Source organism: Colius striatus, chromosome 1 (assembly GCF_028858725.1).
Source record: "Colius striatus isolate bColStr4 chromosome 1, bColStr4.1.hap1, whole genome shotgun sequence".
Classification (NCBI taxonomy): Eukaryota; Metazoa; Chordata; class Aves; order Coliiformes; family Coliidae; genus Colius; species Colius striatus.
In genome coordinates, this window is record NC_084759.1 from 30,034,178 (window position 1) to 30,048,766 (window position 14,589).

At 40.1% G+C, this 14,589-nt stretch overlaps 1 protein-coding gene across 1 annotated transcript in view; it reads right to left on the bottom strand.

Moving 5' to 3' along the window:
* The window catches only part of GTF2F2 (general transcription factor IIF subunit 2), an 89,773-nt gene extending 75,585 nt beyond the window's left edge, over positions 1–14,188 (bottom strand). The window contains exons 1-4 of the mRNA XM_062020478.1: positions 13,995–14,188; positions 7,276–7,349; positions 6,799–6,817; positions 5,528–5,672 (exon numbers count right to left, since the gene is read on the bottom strand). Coding sequence (XP_061876462.1) covers positions 5,528–5,672; positions 6,799–6,817; positions 7,276–7,349; positions 13,995–14,060 — 304 coding nt within the window. The 5' untranslated portion in view covers positions 14,061–14,188. The remainder of the gene's footprint in view (positions 1–5,527; positions 5,673–6,798; positions 6,818–7,275; positions 7,350–13,994) is intronic.
* Between the last annotated feature and the right edge of the window lie 401 nt (positions 14,189–14,589).

Here is a 14,589-nt window from a genome sequence, read left to right on the forward strand (position 1 = left end):
AGTTGTTTTATAAATGCACTGTATGTCGCACTAATACATATGAAAATCTTGCCTTGTCAAAATGCTGTCTGTAATTAGAGTAGCTTGAGTCACAAATTCTGCTTTTCTGATCACGGGTTGCATCTTCTTTACGATCCTCACAGATATTTGGAAATTTGCATAAATGACAGAGATCTGAAAGGCTGCTCTTGCTTCTATTTTTTTTTTTAATAATGAGTCTGCTGATAGAGGTTTTCCTCTTCTGCTAACAGTCCATAAAGACTGAAGTACATAACAGAATAAAGAAGCATTAAGACCCCAAAGCATTTTGGAGACTGAAATGTGTGGTTAAGTGACAGCCTGAACAATTAGAGGCAATTGGAAAGTACTGTTAAAGTAGACAAGTGTACGTCAAAACTCCTCAGCAGGCAAGGCTAAGACAGCCAAACGATGAGGGAGGGCGTTTATTTCCTAAATAACAGGTTGATGAGAAATTTAAGAAGTCAAACATTCATCTAATCACACTGGAAGCAGTATCACAAGGCATCAAGATTCTGAGTGCTACGTATTTTACTGGAAATAATTAACTGTTATTAAAGGAGTAACTGCTTTGATGAAAGAAACAACTTTCCAGGATTTTTCACTAGTGCTTCCTTCCTTCACATTTCTTGAAATGGCTGAATATATCTGATATTTCAAAATACAAATATTCAAAACACAGAACATAAACCTTTGGATATTGATTTTCACTGGAATACAACTGCACATCTTATGTTACACAGTAGGTGTGATTCACGTAGGAGGGTGGAAATAAAGGACCTCTTCTAAGGTATAGAGGTAGCATTATGTGTATTATTGAATAAGAATACAAATAACATTCTATTCCATGAATTAGGATTCTGAGAGAAGAAGAGACTTGGAAAACTGGAGGAGAATGCAATTTTAAGAGCCAGCAATCTTCTGTGAAGCATGAAACAGTGAAACAATTCACACATGAATGCTGCTCAGAAACAAAGGTCTGGTCGTCATTCTGTCAATGGAACTCTCTAAATGCTTTTTACCTTCAGCAAGATGGAACAAGCATGAAGGAGTTTAAAGTCACTAAAATAGGCATTAAGGCAATCCCACTTATGAAGGGGGAGTTGTGAAGATATATTCAAAATCTCAATAAAATGAGTCATCTTATCCAACTTTCCAAAAATATCTTATACTTTATTTGTGTAAAATCCTCCTCTCCACCCATTAGTCCTTTACAGTTAGGAATGCAATTGTCTGCCAAGGTCTGTGCTTTCCAAAGTAACATTAGTAGCACATTTTTCCAAGACTTGGGAACACCATCAGGAAGAAATTTTTATCATTATCTATAATAACGCTTCATATTTTATTTATATTTAGAGCCAGCATTCCTAAACTACCTGCTGGCAGAAAAATTAAGCAGTAGGCAATTAAAGCAGTAAGGGAATTAATTTATAATCACAATCAGAAAAGTTTGCTGTTATATATTTAACAAAAAACATGTTCCCATTCCTTCAGCAATAATGGAACTGTCAAATTATAGCAGTTCCTTATGCCAGGGTGTCTGTCAGTAGGAAGCTCAGGAAAAAAACTTTAACCAAACATACCCTATCCTATATCAGGCCCATGACTTGCTCCTAGAAAACTCTTAGCTATACAGGCATAAGAAAAAAACATCTTGTTCAATGCAACACATTGAAATATATGCAAAATGCTTTCCCTTCCTCCCGCCCAAAAAATTACAGCTATGATAGTGGATGACAAAGAGAAGATAAAATGACTGGAAGCACAAATAGCATCGCTGCATAGCAACTGTTGATGTACATATGGTGATGTTTATGGAACAGAATGTAGTTCGTATTTAATGCAGAAAGAACACTAAAACCAGTCTAGACAGCAAGACCTGGACAGCCAGAGGCAACTGTGCTTTGGATCCCTCTGCAGTCGCCACTGAAGTTACATTTCCTGTCAGCTTTGCTAAACTGATGATCAGGTCCACTGCCACAGGTCTTAGTGATCTGCCCAGCAATGAAGACAACACAATGTCTCTCACATGTACAAACAGCCTCGCAAAGGAAGTAAGGAGATATTTTGCAACCACTGCTTTTGGAGTGCTTTGTACTATCCTGTGTTCCTGAGCTATTTCAGAACAGAGAAATAGGAAAATAAAAGAAACAGATGAAACCCAAGTTAGTCTAAATAGAAAGTGCACTGTGTGTGAAAGCCAGCATAGACCAGATTTTTTAATAGGATCAGGGATGGGATCCACTTTATCCTGTCTCATATCAGATCACATCTAGTACATACATTGCAAAAGAGCAAGAAACTGCAATTCATTAGACTTTGGCCATAATAAATCGCAACTCAGAAAAGCCTACTGCTGTCCATTAACTAATACGGAACGATCTGACATGTAGAGGTTTACAATATAAAACCTGAAGGATTTCTTCCAACTACAACAGGTATTACAAGTAAGTTCAGTTAAGACAAAACAAAATCCACAGAAAATCCATTCAGAAGTCTACAAATTACATCATGCAGAAAAAAATTGATTTACTTGTCAAATTTGATCTCTTTTGCCTGCTGTAATGACTAATAATTGCTAACAATTGATTTGATGAGTCAATGTGAACTGATGAATTATCCAGAATATATAAACCCTGTGCAGCGTCTTTCGAGATTACAAAATATTTCAGAGGCAGATTTGTCATCTCTCATTCATTTTCTGAAAGACCATCAAAAAGATGGTCACTACAACATACGGATCCTAGGGTTAGAGAACAGCACGGAGAATAGATTTTAAGGCTTTCAATCTGCTAAAAAAAGGAAAAAAACCCCATACCACAAGCCCACAACTGAAAAACACCCACCCTTTGCAAAAGAAACCCAACTGGTTTATGCCATTTCCTCCAATGTAGGCAAGTTCAGTTTTCAAGAATGGTGTTGATTTTTTATTGATTTATCTATATTTCATTTGCTTAATTCCTCAAATGCATCCCTTCCAGATGCAGCATTAGCAATGTCAAGTTCCATACCAGCTTAATCTTTGGCCCACGGTTCAAACTGTCATACTGATTCTGTTACGTGGTGTTAGGCAAAAGAAAAAGGAACAAGATCACCCATGTTTTTCATAAAAATATGCTAATTATAATTTGAACACAAATTCAGATCAGTGAACATAAAAATAATGAATTGCAATTTCCTATGACTGTCTCATACTGTGGATTGACTGATGTGCAAAAATGGGTAAGGTTTTATTCTGTCTTTTTCAAGGGTTGGTATAATTATAGTGGATTTTGCCATATGGATTTTCTGGCATCAAATTAAGGTAGCAGTCCTCCTTTCAGTTGGGATATCCAGAGAGTTTGGTTCCATTCTTCAGACACCTGTTTTTGCACTAGCCATAATTCGCTACAGATTTTGTTGAAACTGGCCATGGAGCTCAAAACATACTGGCCACATACATTGAAATACTAGAGTGTGGCTGCAAGAACATGGTGTCTGTAAAAAAAAATGGCTGGAATTTGGAATATCTGTGTCACATTCATCTTTATAACCCAAAAAAGTCATGCAAGAAAAGCACATTAAAGTTTATTTTTGATTGTACTGCCAACACCAGCGTTAACAACGCCAGCAACACATTTTAGCCATTTTGCATTTAAGCAAGTTTCATGAAAACTCACTGACTACATGTTATGGTTGCTAATGGCAAGCAAAACCAATTTTGACAGGGTCTGTACTTATTCAGTGCTTCCTTCCAAATATTTCTCATTTCACTAATTACCCCTTGCTCCCGGATAATATAATAACTTCTACTCAATAGATCCATGGTCTTTGAATAATGATTTTAGTTGCTAAGAAATGCAAAATTGTTACTTGATTAAATAAAAATTGGACAGCTTCTAAGTACCAAAAAGTTTTAAGACACTGGTAACACAGATGGCAAAACAGAAAGAAATGGACATCTTCTAGCTATCATATTCTAACGACTTCCATACTAGTTGATGACAAATACTCCACATTTAAGCATCTGTACTCACTGCAGCTAAAGTTACCATCAGAGGGTTTTGAAATAACATTTTGTATCAAAAAGAGTTCTTAGAAAGCAAAATCCCATGGGATTTGCAGCAAATATGCAAAAAAATCACTGAATGTATACTGTAAATATACTTTCACTTCTGAAATTTCTCCTGTCAAACATTCTGAGGTTGGGGCACAGAGAAACAAAAAAGGATGAAGTACTACTAAATGCTTCAAAACTTACTCCCTATCTCTTTCTACATTTATGAATTATAAACTCCAGTATTTTTAAAGTGCTGAAAGCCATACAAATGAAAATACTGGTTTGGATTTTTAAGTGAAAAAAAACTATAACACAATTACATTCATTTCAGAGAAAGGGATAATAAATGAAAAGTACCTGAATTGTAGCTTAAGAGCCTGTATTTCTAAACACAACTGAGACACTCAAGCTACTTGTACCTCAATAGCTCAATGTTCAGACATTAAATCTTTAAAACAGATTTTTAAAAGGAGGTAATCAGATGTACAAAATATTCCAACTCTCTCCTGTGAGGTACAATTTGCCCTCCTTCATTTATTTGATAAAGCATCACACTGCTATCACAGCAATTACTTGTCAGCATGTTTTCTGCCTCACAGAAGGAAAGAGTACCAAAAATATTACTGTTACTTGTGTTCTGGGGCTACCAAAACCTAAATATCTGAAACTGAAACACCTTCTGTAGACAATGAGGCAGCGCTCTGCAGATACTTTAACATCCAGAACACAATCACATCATTTTGGTCGAAAACCTTATATCACACTGGAGTCACACACAAGGCAGCCTGCAGAACTTAAGTACAGTGTTACACTACCACATGCCTTAAGCCTAACATGCAATTTAAGGCATATGATCTTGGATATCCTACTCATTCATACAACTACTGAGCTGAACATAAGGCATGTCAAGCAGCTGCAGTCCCATGAGAAAAATTATAATCTTACTGCTGCACTATTTGGTGTTATGACCTTTTTAAGCTTTAATACACTTAAACCATATTGATACTTCAAGAAAATGTGGTCAACACATGTGTTTATTGACATACTGAATCTATTCAACTGTACAGAGGAAGGATCAGCATTTTTATAAAACTAATTCACAGCAGAGACCAAATCAAGGGGGGAAAAAATTAGTTGATCCCAAAAGACCATGGGAACACAAAAATACTTTTTTGCCAGTGAAAATCCTAAAGGGGAATACACAATGTACTGCACTCCATGCTATCCCTGTTCCCATTAGCAGACCCACAGTTGACATATACATGATAACCCTATGCAGAGAATTTAAATTAGTTGTTCAATCATTTGAAGTAGAGATAGACACACAAAAATGTACAATAGCAATATGTATGTAGGTAACAAGAAAACAGATACAAAATCTGACTTATGAGTCTTCTGGCCTTTACACCATTCAGCGTATTGGAGTCATGTATACTGGAATCGTAACAAATTACTTGAATTCTAACTTACCTACTGAACTTTCTGTGAACACTGTTAAGGTCTGTCCTCCCACACTTTGCAAAATAAATGGATGTTCTCTTGGTGCACTGACCGAAGCAGGTTTTCCTCCAATATCATTGATGCTTGCAAGTTCTTCATTCAAAGTAAATGACACCTAACAGTCATAATTACCACAGTGTTACTAAACAGACTCAATTATGCAGCTCTACAAGTTATGGGGAAACAAAAAGAGAGAAAACACAAGCAGTATAGCACATTTCCATGCAGAAAAACATGAAGAGTTGGATAAGAGTCTTATGATTTTGATCTCCTGTTGAAATACAGAATTCAAAGCTTTTGTGTACTTAATAAAATTTGTTCACCCTTTAAGAAACTGAAAATTACTTCCTCTTGAGGTCAGAGAAGAATTCAATTTTACTTATTAAAATGCAACGCATAACAAGGGTTTCAGATATTGTTCAGTATACAAGTACTTTAAAACATTTCACACAGTCATCTGAGTTCCAGAGAAAGTGCTAATATACCAGGAGAAGTGTTATTAGCCCAGGGACTCCTGAACTGCACGTAACCCAGGAAAGGTTCAAATGCAGCTCCTTTGTCATGTTTATACTGTATGCCCAATACAGGAGCTGAGGAGGTACTGGGGGGACTGGGTAACCAGAATCCCAAGCTGTAGGACACAACAAGAAACCAGAAGAGGGATATTTCAGAATGTCGCTGTGTGCTTTTCTGGTACATCCCTCTTAGCCTCATTCTGTCACGCAGCAACTGAGTCCCTGGTAAGTTCTCATGGGACTCTTCACTGCTTGGATCTACGTGTACTGCAAAATGAGCTTTGTGTCTCTCATTAACATCAAGATTTTGGTGTGGGGCTCAAAACTAGGGAAGTTGGCTTGTATTCCAGCCTAGAAGCAGAATAACCTTCAGGTTGCCTTCTGTTAAATAAGACTGAATTCTAAATAAAAGAAAGAATACTTTCTTTCAACCCTCCATCTCAAACTTCTTTTTCTTTCTCATCATACTCCTTAGTTCTCAGACAGCCTTTTGCACTAATACATCTCAAAATGTTTAGAGAGATGGCTGCTACTATAGATAAGTAAGCACAATAAAAGTGTAAACAAAGCAAAAACCAGGATTCTCTCCTCCTGATTCTGTGGTACAGTGCATCATTACAGGTTTAACAAACAAAAAAAAAGTTACATTAGAAACCAGCATGTTCTTAACAGTTTTAAGAATCCAAAATATAACAGTCACAGCCTTTGCATTTAGTAATTACTTACTTCTGTTCTTCCTTGATTTCTGCAAAAGAAAATATTTGATGTTTTAGTTTCCACAATCTAATTTCACAAGTTTAGCTTCCCTGATAAAAAAAGCAAATTCAAATTCTAATTTTATTACTCATCTTCACTCCTGATCTGCTTATTTTTTTTTCTTTATGCTGATGCCCAAGAATAAATGGGAAAAGTCAGCACGTGAGAACAGAAGCAGCAAAATAGTACATGTAAGTTAAAGAACCTTCTCTAGTTAGATGTGCATATTTCTTGGGTTTAAGAAATCAAACATCATGTAATGGGATTCATCCACTCCCCAGTATCATTTCATATAATTTATATTCATAAACACTATACAAGCAAGTACCATTCAGATATCAGAGAAATATGCACAGTGTTTGCAAGAAATAAGAGATGCGATATAATCTATTTTACTGCAGGTAATTTCTAAGAATTGCAACCAATAAAAGTATGGTAAAGGCTTACTTGATAATCCTTAGTTTTCCTACTTCACCTCTTCCTGAGGCTTTACTCCACTGTTGTGACAAGTACTTGGGGACCTAAGGAAAGAAGACACATTTCAAGAAAAGTACATTTTAAAAGTCTATCTGAATTGTGTATGTGTATGTATTTTAAATGCTTTTATCCTGACCACTTCAGAACACAGTATGAGCTAAATACAGTACACAATATAGAATCATGGAATTATTTGGGTTGGAAAAGACTTTTACAGGTCATCTAATCTAACCTCCTTGTTATGGGCAGGGATACCTTCCACTAGACCAGGTTGCTCAAAGCCTCATCCAACTTTGCCTTGAACACTTCCAGGGATTAGGCATCTACAACCTCTCTGGGCAACCTATGCAAGTGCCTCATCACCACCCTCACTGTAAAGAATTTCTTCCTCGTGTCCAATCTAAACCTACTTTATATTAGTATCCAACTCTTGTCCCTTGTGCTGTCACTACATGCCCTGGCAAAAAGTCCCTCTCCAGCTTTCTTATAAGCCTCCTTTAGGTACTGAAAGGCTGCTGTAAAGTCTCCCATGAGCCTTCTCTTCTCCAAGCTGAACAACCTCAAGTCTCTCAGTCTGTCTTCACAGCAGAGGTGCTCCAGTCCTCTGATCATTTTCCTGCAACATCAGGTGATTTGGGATTCTGGTGGGCTGTAAAGGTGTCTAGGTAACCAACCAACAAGCTGGAAGCTGGTTTTCCAAATGAACTTGTTTTGCCTCTTTTCCCATCAATGCAGGGTTAGCTGAAATCACAGTGTGCCTTTCCACTCTCTGGCCAAAAGAGTATCAGCTAATAACCACCAGGAAAACTAGACGCCAACAGCTGGCACTTCCACTGCTTTGCTGCTGCGGCTGCTGTGCTGCACACCCATGCTTCTGACTGCCAGGTGTGCCCCAGGTGCAACAATGCATGCATGCATGTCTGTGTGCAGCAGCAATAGTACTTCTGTTTTCTGGAGACAGTTAATGGCAGGAGAATGTGTCCAAAGCTCAGCAGAGTTACCCTGGTTCTCTTTAAAGATGGCAAACAATATTTATTCTATGAAATCAAAAGGTTAAGCGTTTGTTGTAATATGTGGTATTATCGTTGATGAACACTTAACATCTGAACACTTGTAAGAGTGGTGTTCCCCAGGACTTCAAAATGGGGCCCTGGTGAGGCACTTCAAGCTTCTCAGTTTAAACCCAGAGGAAAGAGGAACTTCTCTACCTTCTGTGCTCCGTCGCATAGCATCAGTTCTAGCCATGTCTACTCTTCCTTGCAAGATGTCAGCTCAACCAGTGGTATGCACAGAGTGCAATGTTTTGCAGATAACATAGATTTGCAGATCACAGGGGTTTTCCCCCACCATTCAGCAATTACAACTGTCTTTTCTACACCAGCTGTTTTAGAAAGACTGAACATGACACATTTCTGCAACAAATGTGAGATCAGAGCAATTTCCCCCCTCCACACAACCTATTAGACACAAAAGTACTGTAGCACATAAAGAGATAGAATGCAGATCTGAGGCAATAAGGATAATCTCACATCTGACATTTGAAAGTAACTGTAAGCTGTTCAAGTTATATGCAAGTTACAGATGTTTTTTCTGAAAGGAAATAGCGGAAAGCAGTCTAATAGAAGCTACTACTTCCTACAGACCCCCTTCTTTCTAATAAGGATGCAGCAGTTACTGGGAGAAGATCATCTTAAAGACCTACAACAGTCTCAAGAGTCCAACAAAACAGTGACTTGTTAAAAGGAAAAAAGTCACTTACTGTTCCAATGCCACATATTAAAGAAGTATCCTGATACGGGAATTTATTATCTTTTTTATTCATATGCTCAAGACACATCAGGACAATTCTACATTCTTTAATTTGCAGCAATGTTCTTTACTGGTACAGCACAGTTTATTCTGGCTCACACAGTCCACAGCAACTCAAAACATCTGTGCCCACATAGAAAAATGGTGTGAGACAGAGCCAGTGAGAGAGAAAAATGTACTAAGCTATGCCTGTGGCATTTTCTGTTTCAAGAACAAAGAAGCCCTTCATAGTCTGATTTTTGTCTCGCATAGAATAAAACTAAGCCAAGTTTTACTACACAGCTGAGATGGCAAAGAGCCCGTTCCAGGAATTTGCTGACAAACAGCAACCTGCCAACTTCCTGAAGCTCACAGCAATTTAACACCAACCCTGCATTTACCTGTTCTTAAAAAAAAAAAAAAAACCCCAAACCCCAGAAAACATCTTGGTACTGGTGCTTAGCCCTTTCCTTTAGTCTCACAGCACCCCATGAAGTACTGTGGAATAGCTAGAAAATCCAGATGTTGTTCAACTGCTCAGCCAAACTAAACGTCAGTCCAGGTTTCCATAAAGTCCTAATATTGGGTCAAAAATGCCACAAAGGCACAACAGGAAGCAATGGATTGGCACAATCTATTGATATATATTCTTTCTAAAAAAAAAGTGATAATTTTTGACAGTGGATTTCATGTCAGATCATGTCAGGTATAATTTTCTTTCTAAAGCCAAGATAAATGCTATGACATGTGCGCCAGCTGACTCAATAGAAATATCATTATGTGCTCAGATTTAATCTGTGTCTAATCTACACTGACAGGTAATCATGTAGATGGATATTCAATATGAGTGAACAAGGAGTGAAGGACTCATGCTGTTAAAATCACTGACTTGCCATATACTATAATCAGACAGATAATTTATTCATATTAAGAGGTTGCAGATCAATCATACTTCTTTCAGATGCATGGGAGACAGTCTCAAAGAGAGCAATTAAGCATCTTTTTGCCGGCCTACCTGCAGTCAAGGGCTATGCAGAAAAAGTGTTATGAAGATAGTAAGAGTTATGATCAAAGGACTACTTCTAGCTATACACAGATACTTCAGTTAAAATCAGGTGGTACTCTCAAAACCACATACTAAACTAGCTCCATGTTAATGGTGTAAACAATCACAGGAAAGATTAAGTAAGGTCTTACACTCTGTAGATATCTTAATTTGCCACTTTCTTTTCACTTTAGCATAGTAAAATTTTAACTTTGGGAGGACAGTCAGTTTTCAAACTCTTGACACTCCTTGAAAGAATGTACAGAAAAACAAGAGCAATCTGCTTTTACAGAGTAGAAAGAATTTTCAGAGATACTACAGCAGGATTTTGAAACACATCCACAGAATGACTGAGTTGTGGACAGAGTATCTGCTGCACTGAAAGGCTGTTGAACGTCCTCAAGACAAGTAGCCTTTATTCTGGGATTTGTAGGTAAGAACATTCTCCTCTACAGAAAAACATATCATTTAATCATGAGAAGCAATCTGATGTACTAAGTAGCATTACTTCAAGGCCTCTTCATGGTGCTGTTTTCCTCTTGCTACTCACATTACACAAACACCCAGGCATCCCACAGGTAATGTATGGCACAAGGGCCTCTGTCCAACATATCTTTTAGCTTATTCACAACTTCCTATTTGCCTTTAGAACAAAACACAGAAGTGATAATAAACTACTTCCAATTACCTATGAAATGAAGTTAGCTCTTTCTCACTATAGTAGTTTGTATGCAGTATGTATACCGCAAACTGAGCAAAGCTGATGCCAGGTTCTCTGTTCTCATTTTCCTTTGAATATACGAAAAAGAAATTACAGAAAGATATCTTTCTAAGTATAGATCACTTCAGCAGATAAAGTAAAAAAGGCAAACCACCAGACAGGGAACAAGAAATTAACAATTCAAATGGCTAACACTAAATGGGCTTTGCTTTTCCCCAAGACAAAAGCAACAGTTCTTATATTTCCCTATCTGAGTTTTCATTGAAAATACAGAAAAAAATATTCCAATTGCTTTCTGGGTTTGTACTAACACCACTCACTGGATTTCTGGTATCTCCTCTTAATGCTCATGCTTCTAAAATACTCACCATTACACTTTTTATTGCCACTTAAGTAGTCTCTCTGGAATACTTCCTGTGCTAGTATAATATACACTAAAAGGAACATAAGTAAGCCGGGGTTTTAATACTAGCAGGACTGATTGCCTTCTCCCTCAAAGGAAGGATAAATTCAGCCTTGTTATCCTAGCTAGAGAATGTAAAAGTGCAGGTCTACATGCTGCCATGCCTCCAAGGGTGTTGAGGGTCCTAGTAACAAGGATGATTGTTTCTAAGCTCAGACCCAAAGGAATTCAAAGGATAACATCCTGCACATCCCTTGCTATGGTCTATCAGTGTTAGCAACTTTGTAATATTTTAACATAATTATAATACAACTTTAAGTTCAGATCAACTGCAGGAAGGATTACATTAACACTTATTTGGAAGAGTAACATTTAAGCCTTCTTTTAGTCCATTTTCCTCACTTAACCAGGTAGCATTCTGTGCGCACAGGGTGACATCAACTGTAAGCAAAGATGTGCCTGAATATCGCTGACTTGCTTCAAGAAACACCAGACTCTTTCAGACTAAAGAACAAGCAAGTTCAATGTCTTGTCTCCAAATGCAGTCAACAGTAGAACCTTTAGGAAGAACAGGAGATCTTAAGAAGGAAAGGTATTTCCCCAGCATGCTCTTCTCATATCTAGGATTTTTTTACTCAGCAGTCTTGGGGTATGGAAGCACATTCATTTTTAATCTTTCAATATTGTTTCCTTGACTGAATTTGCCTAATGGCTTTTTGAGCTTCTGCAAAGTTTTGACATTCACAACTTCCTATTCCAATAAGTTCTCAATTTTAACTACATATTATGTAAAATAGAACCTGCTTTCTTTGCTCAGAGCTCCCTTAATTCTTGTGTTAAAACTGAATCTGTCCCATTTACCATTGCAAATTCATTACCCACCTGTGACATTACTCATTACTTCACCTCTAAGATTTCCAAATCAATCACCTTGCCAGACAAAGGTAACAATCTATTTACGTGTTCCCTCTACAGCCACCACTCCTTGTTCCCCAGACCATTCCTGCTCCTCTCCCATATACTGTTTTCTAGGTTCACTGTATACAACTGAGAGGATGAGGCCAGAACTACACACAGTACTCAGGATATAGGCAACATGATGGCACAATAATATTTTGGTTTTTTCTCTGTCTCTTTTATAATCATGCCCAGTGTTGAATCTGCTCATTTGACATGGCATTCTTCAAATCACAGAATGGTCAGGGTTAGAAGGGACCTCTAGGGATCATCCAGTCCAACCCCCTGCTAAAACAGGTTCACCTAGATCACGTCACACAGGAACGCATCCAGGTGGGTCTCAAAACCTCCAGAGAAAGAGACTCCACAACTCCCCTGGGCAACTGGTTCCAGTGCTCCCTCCCCTTCATAGTAAAAACATTTTTCCTTATGTTTAACTTCTGGTGTTCCAGCTTACGCTTGTTACCTCTTTTCTTGTCATTGAAAACCTAAACCTCCTCCTGAACGACAACCACCAGCAGAGACCCAATTACCATGTATGTGTAATTAGGGCAGCTTTTCTCTATGCACGTCAGATGAGATTTTTCAGCTTTGAATTTTGTCTGCCATCTTATCACCCTGTCACTCAGTACACATGACATATCTCTGCAGCTTTCTGCTGTTAGCTTTCATTTGTGCTGTCCTGGATAAGTTATTACAATTTGAGCACTATGCAGTGTTCATTACAGTTTCATGAAACCAGACATTCAGGTTTCAGCATGAAACAGGAAGCCAAATGTAGCAATCTCCACGCCATCAGAACTTCTGCACAGCAAACCGAAACTCCCCACCATTTTCAAGAGCCACAATAAGACATTTTTCTAGTTGAAGCACCACTCAGGACCGGTATTTGGGTACTATTCTGTTCCAAAAGCTTCTTTCAGGTTGGTGGTCTGAACTGTTGGTTCCATCCTTGAAGGAGGAAGAGGTAGCTGCTGTTTTTCTCCAGACAGAACAAATACAGGTCTAGAAAAAGAAGGGGACATCCACAGGACACTAGAAGGGGGCCAAGGCACATACTGTCCCACTGTTTGCAAGTTTCCCCTTTCCTGAGCCAACACTTGCTGCTGCCAGCGGAAGCAGTCAAGCCATTTTGATAGACCCTACACAGAACAGAGCTGACATGTAGGCAGTGGTGGCCTCATTAGCAGCAGCAACAGCAATGAGCATGGCCCTGCCCCTGACAGGTGCTTGGATTTGATCTGAACAACTTTTTACATCTTTTCACAGCACTTTCACTCTCTCTAGCTGTACTCTTCCAGGTGTAGTATCAAGACAGAGGTGCTTCTTCTTCTTGCTGTACATTTTTTAAAGAGGATGTGGGTCTGCAAGCACTCAAACTTTCTCTCAGTCTTGGGCAAATCAAAGTTATGCTCCCGTGTATGTTACCCCTAATAAAGTACGACTCAAGCACAGCTCCCGGGCGACCCCATTTTCCCCATGGTGTTTCAGCCATCCCAGCAGCCACTCGGGCACACGCCACTCGTCGCCGCTCGCCCTGATCATGCGCCCACGAGGGCAAACAGGGAGAACCCAGGGGGACCAGGCAAACCTGGCGCGAGCAGCCCCGGCCCCAGGCCGCGGGCTGGTTCCCCCCGCTCCACGCTGCCGCCCAGCCTCTTCCGCGAGACTCGCCGGCCGCCGCCGCCAGCCTGGGCACGGCACGGCGGGAGGGGAAGGGAGGCCCGGCCGCCACAGGCCGCGCCGGGCCCGGCGGCGCACCGGCGGCTTCTCACCTTCACCAGCCACATGCCTGTGTTCTGCTTGGCCCCAGTGAGGTCTAGCTCGCCCTTTTCGGCCATGGCGGGGCAGCAGCCGGGCGGAGGCGGAGAAAGGACGGCGGGGGGAGTTCGCGATCCCGGCGGGCTGCGCTTCCTACTCCCGCGGCCGCTGTACTCGCCCGGACTCGCCCGGCAGCGCACCGCCGGCAGACGGTGGGTCGCGGCGGACAAACCACCTCCGCTAGCGGAGTACGGCGAAGCGCTGGCTACGGCTGTTTCGCCGGTTCGAGTCCCCGCCGGGGAAAAGGCGGCTGTCGGCGAGGAGGACACGGCAAGGGTTGCTCTCCCGGTGCGGGAAGGGGTGTCGCGGCGTGCTGCAGAGCGGCTGCAGCATGCAAAGGGGTGTAGAGAAACTGTCGGAGCAGTCCAGAGGGAGGAGACACCGCCGTGGCAGCACTGTCCCGTGTGGTGAGAAATGGCGGCTTGGTGAGGGACAGGGGTGCGCTGCGTGCAGTGATGTCACAAAGGGGACAAACAAAACAAGTCGGCGATTGTTTACCATGACTACAAGGCTGTAGTGGTTTTGCCTGGGCCAGGCTTTTAGTAGTGG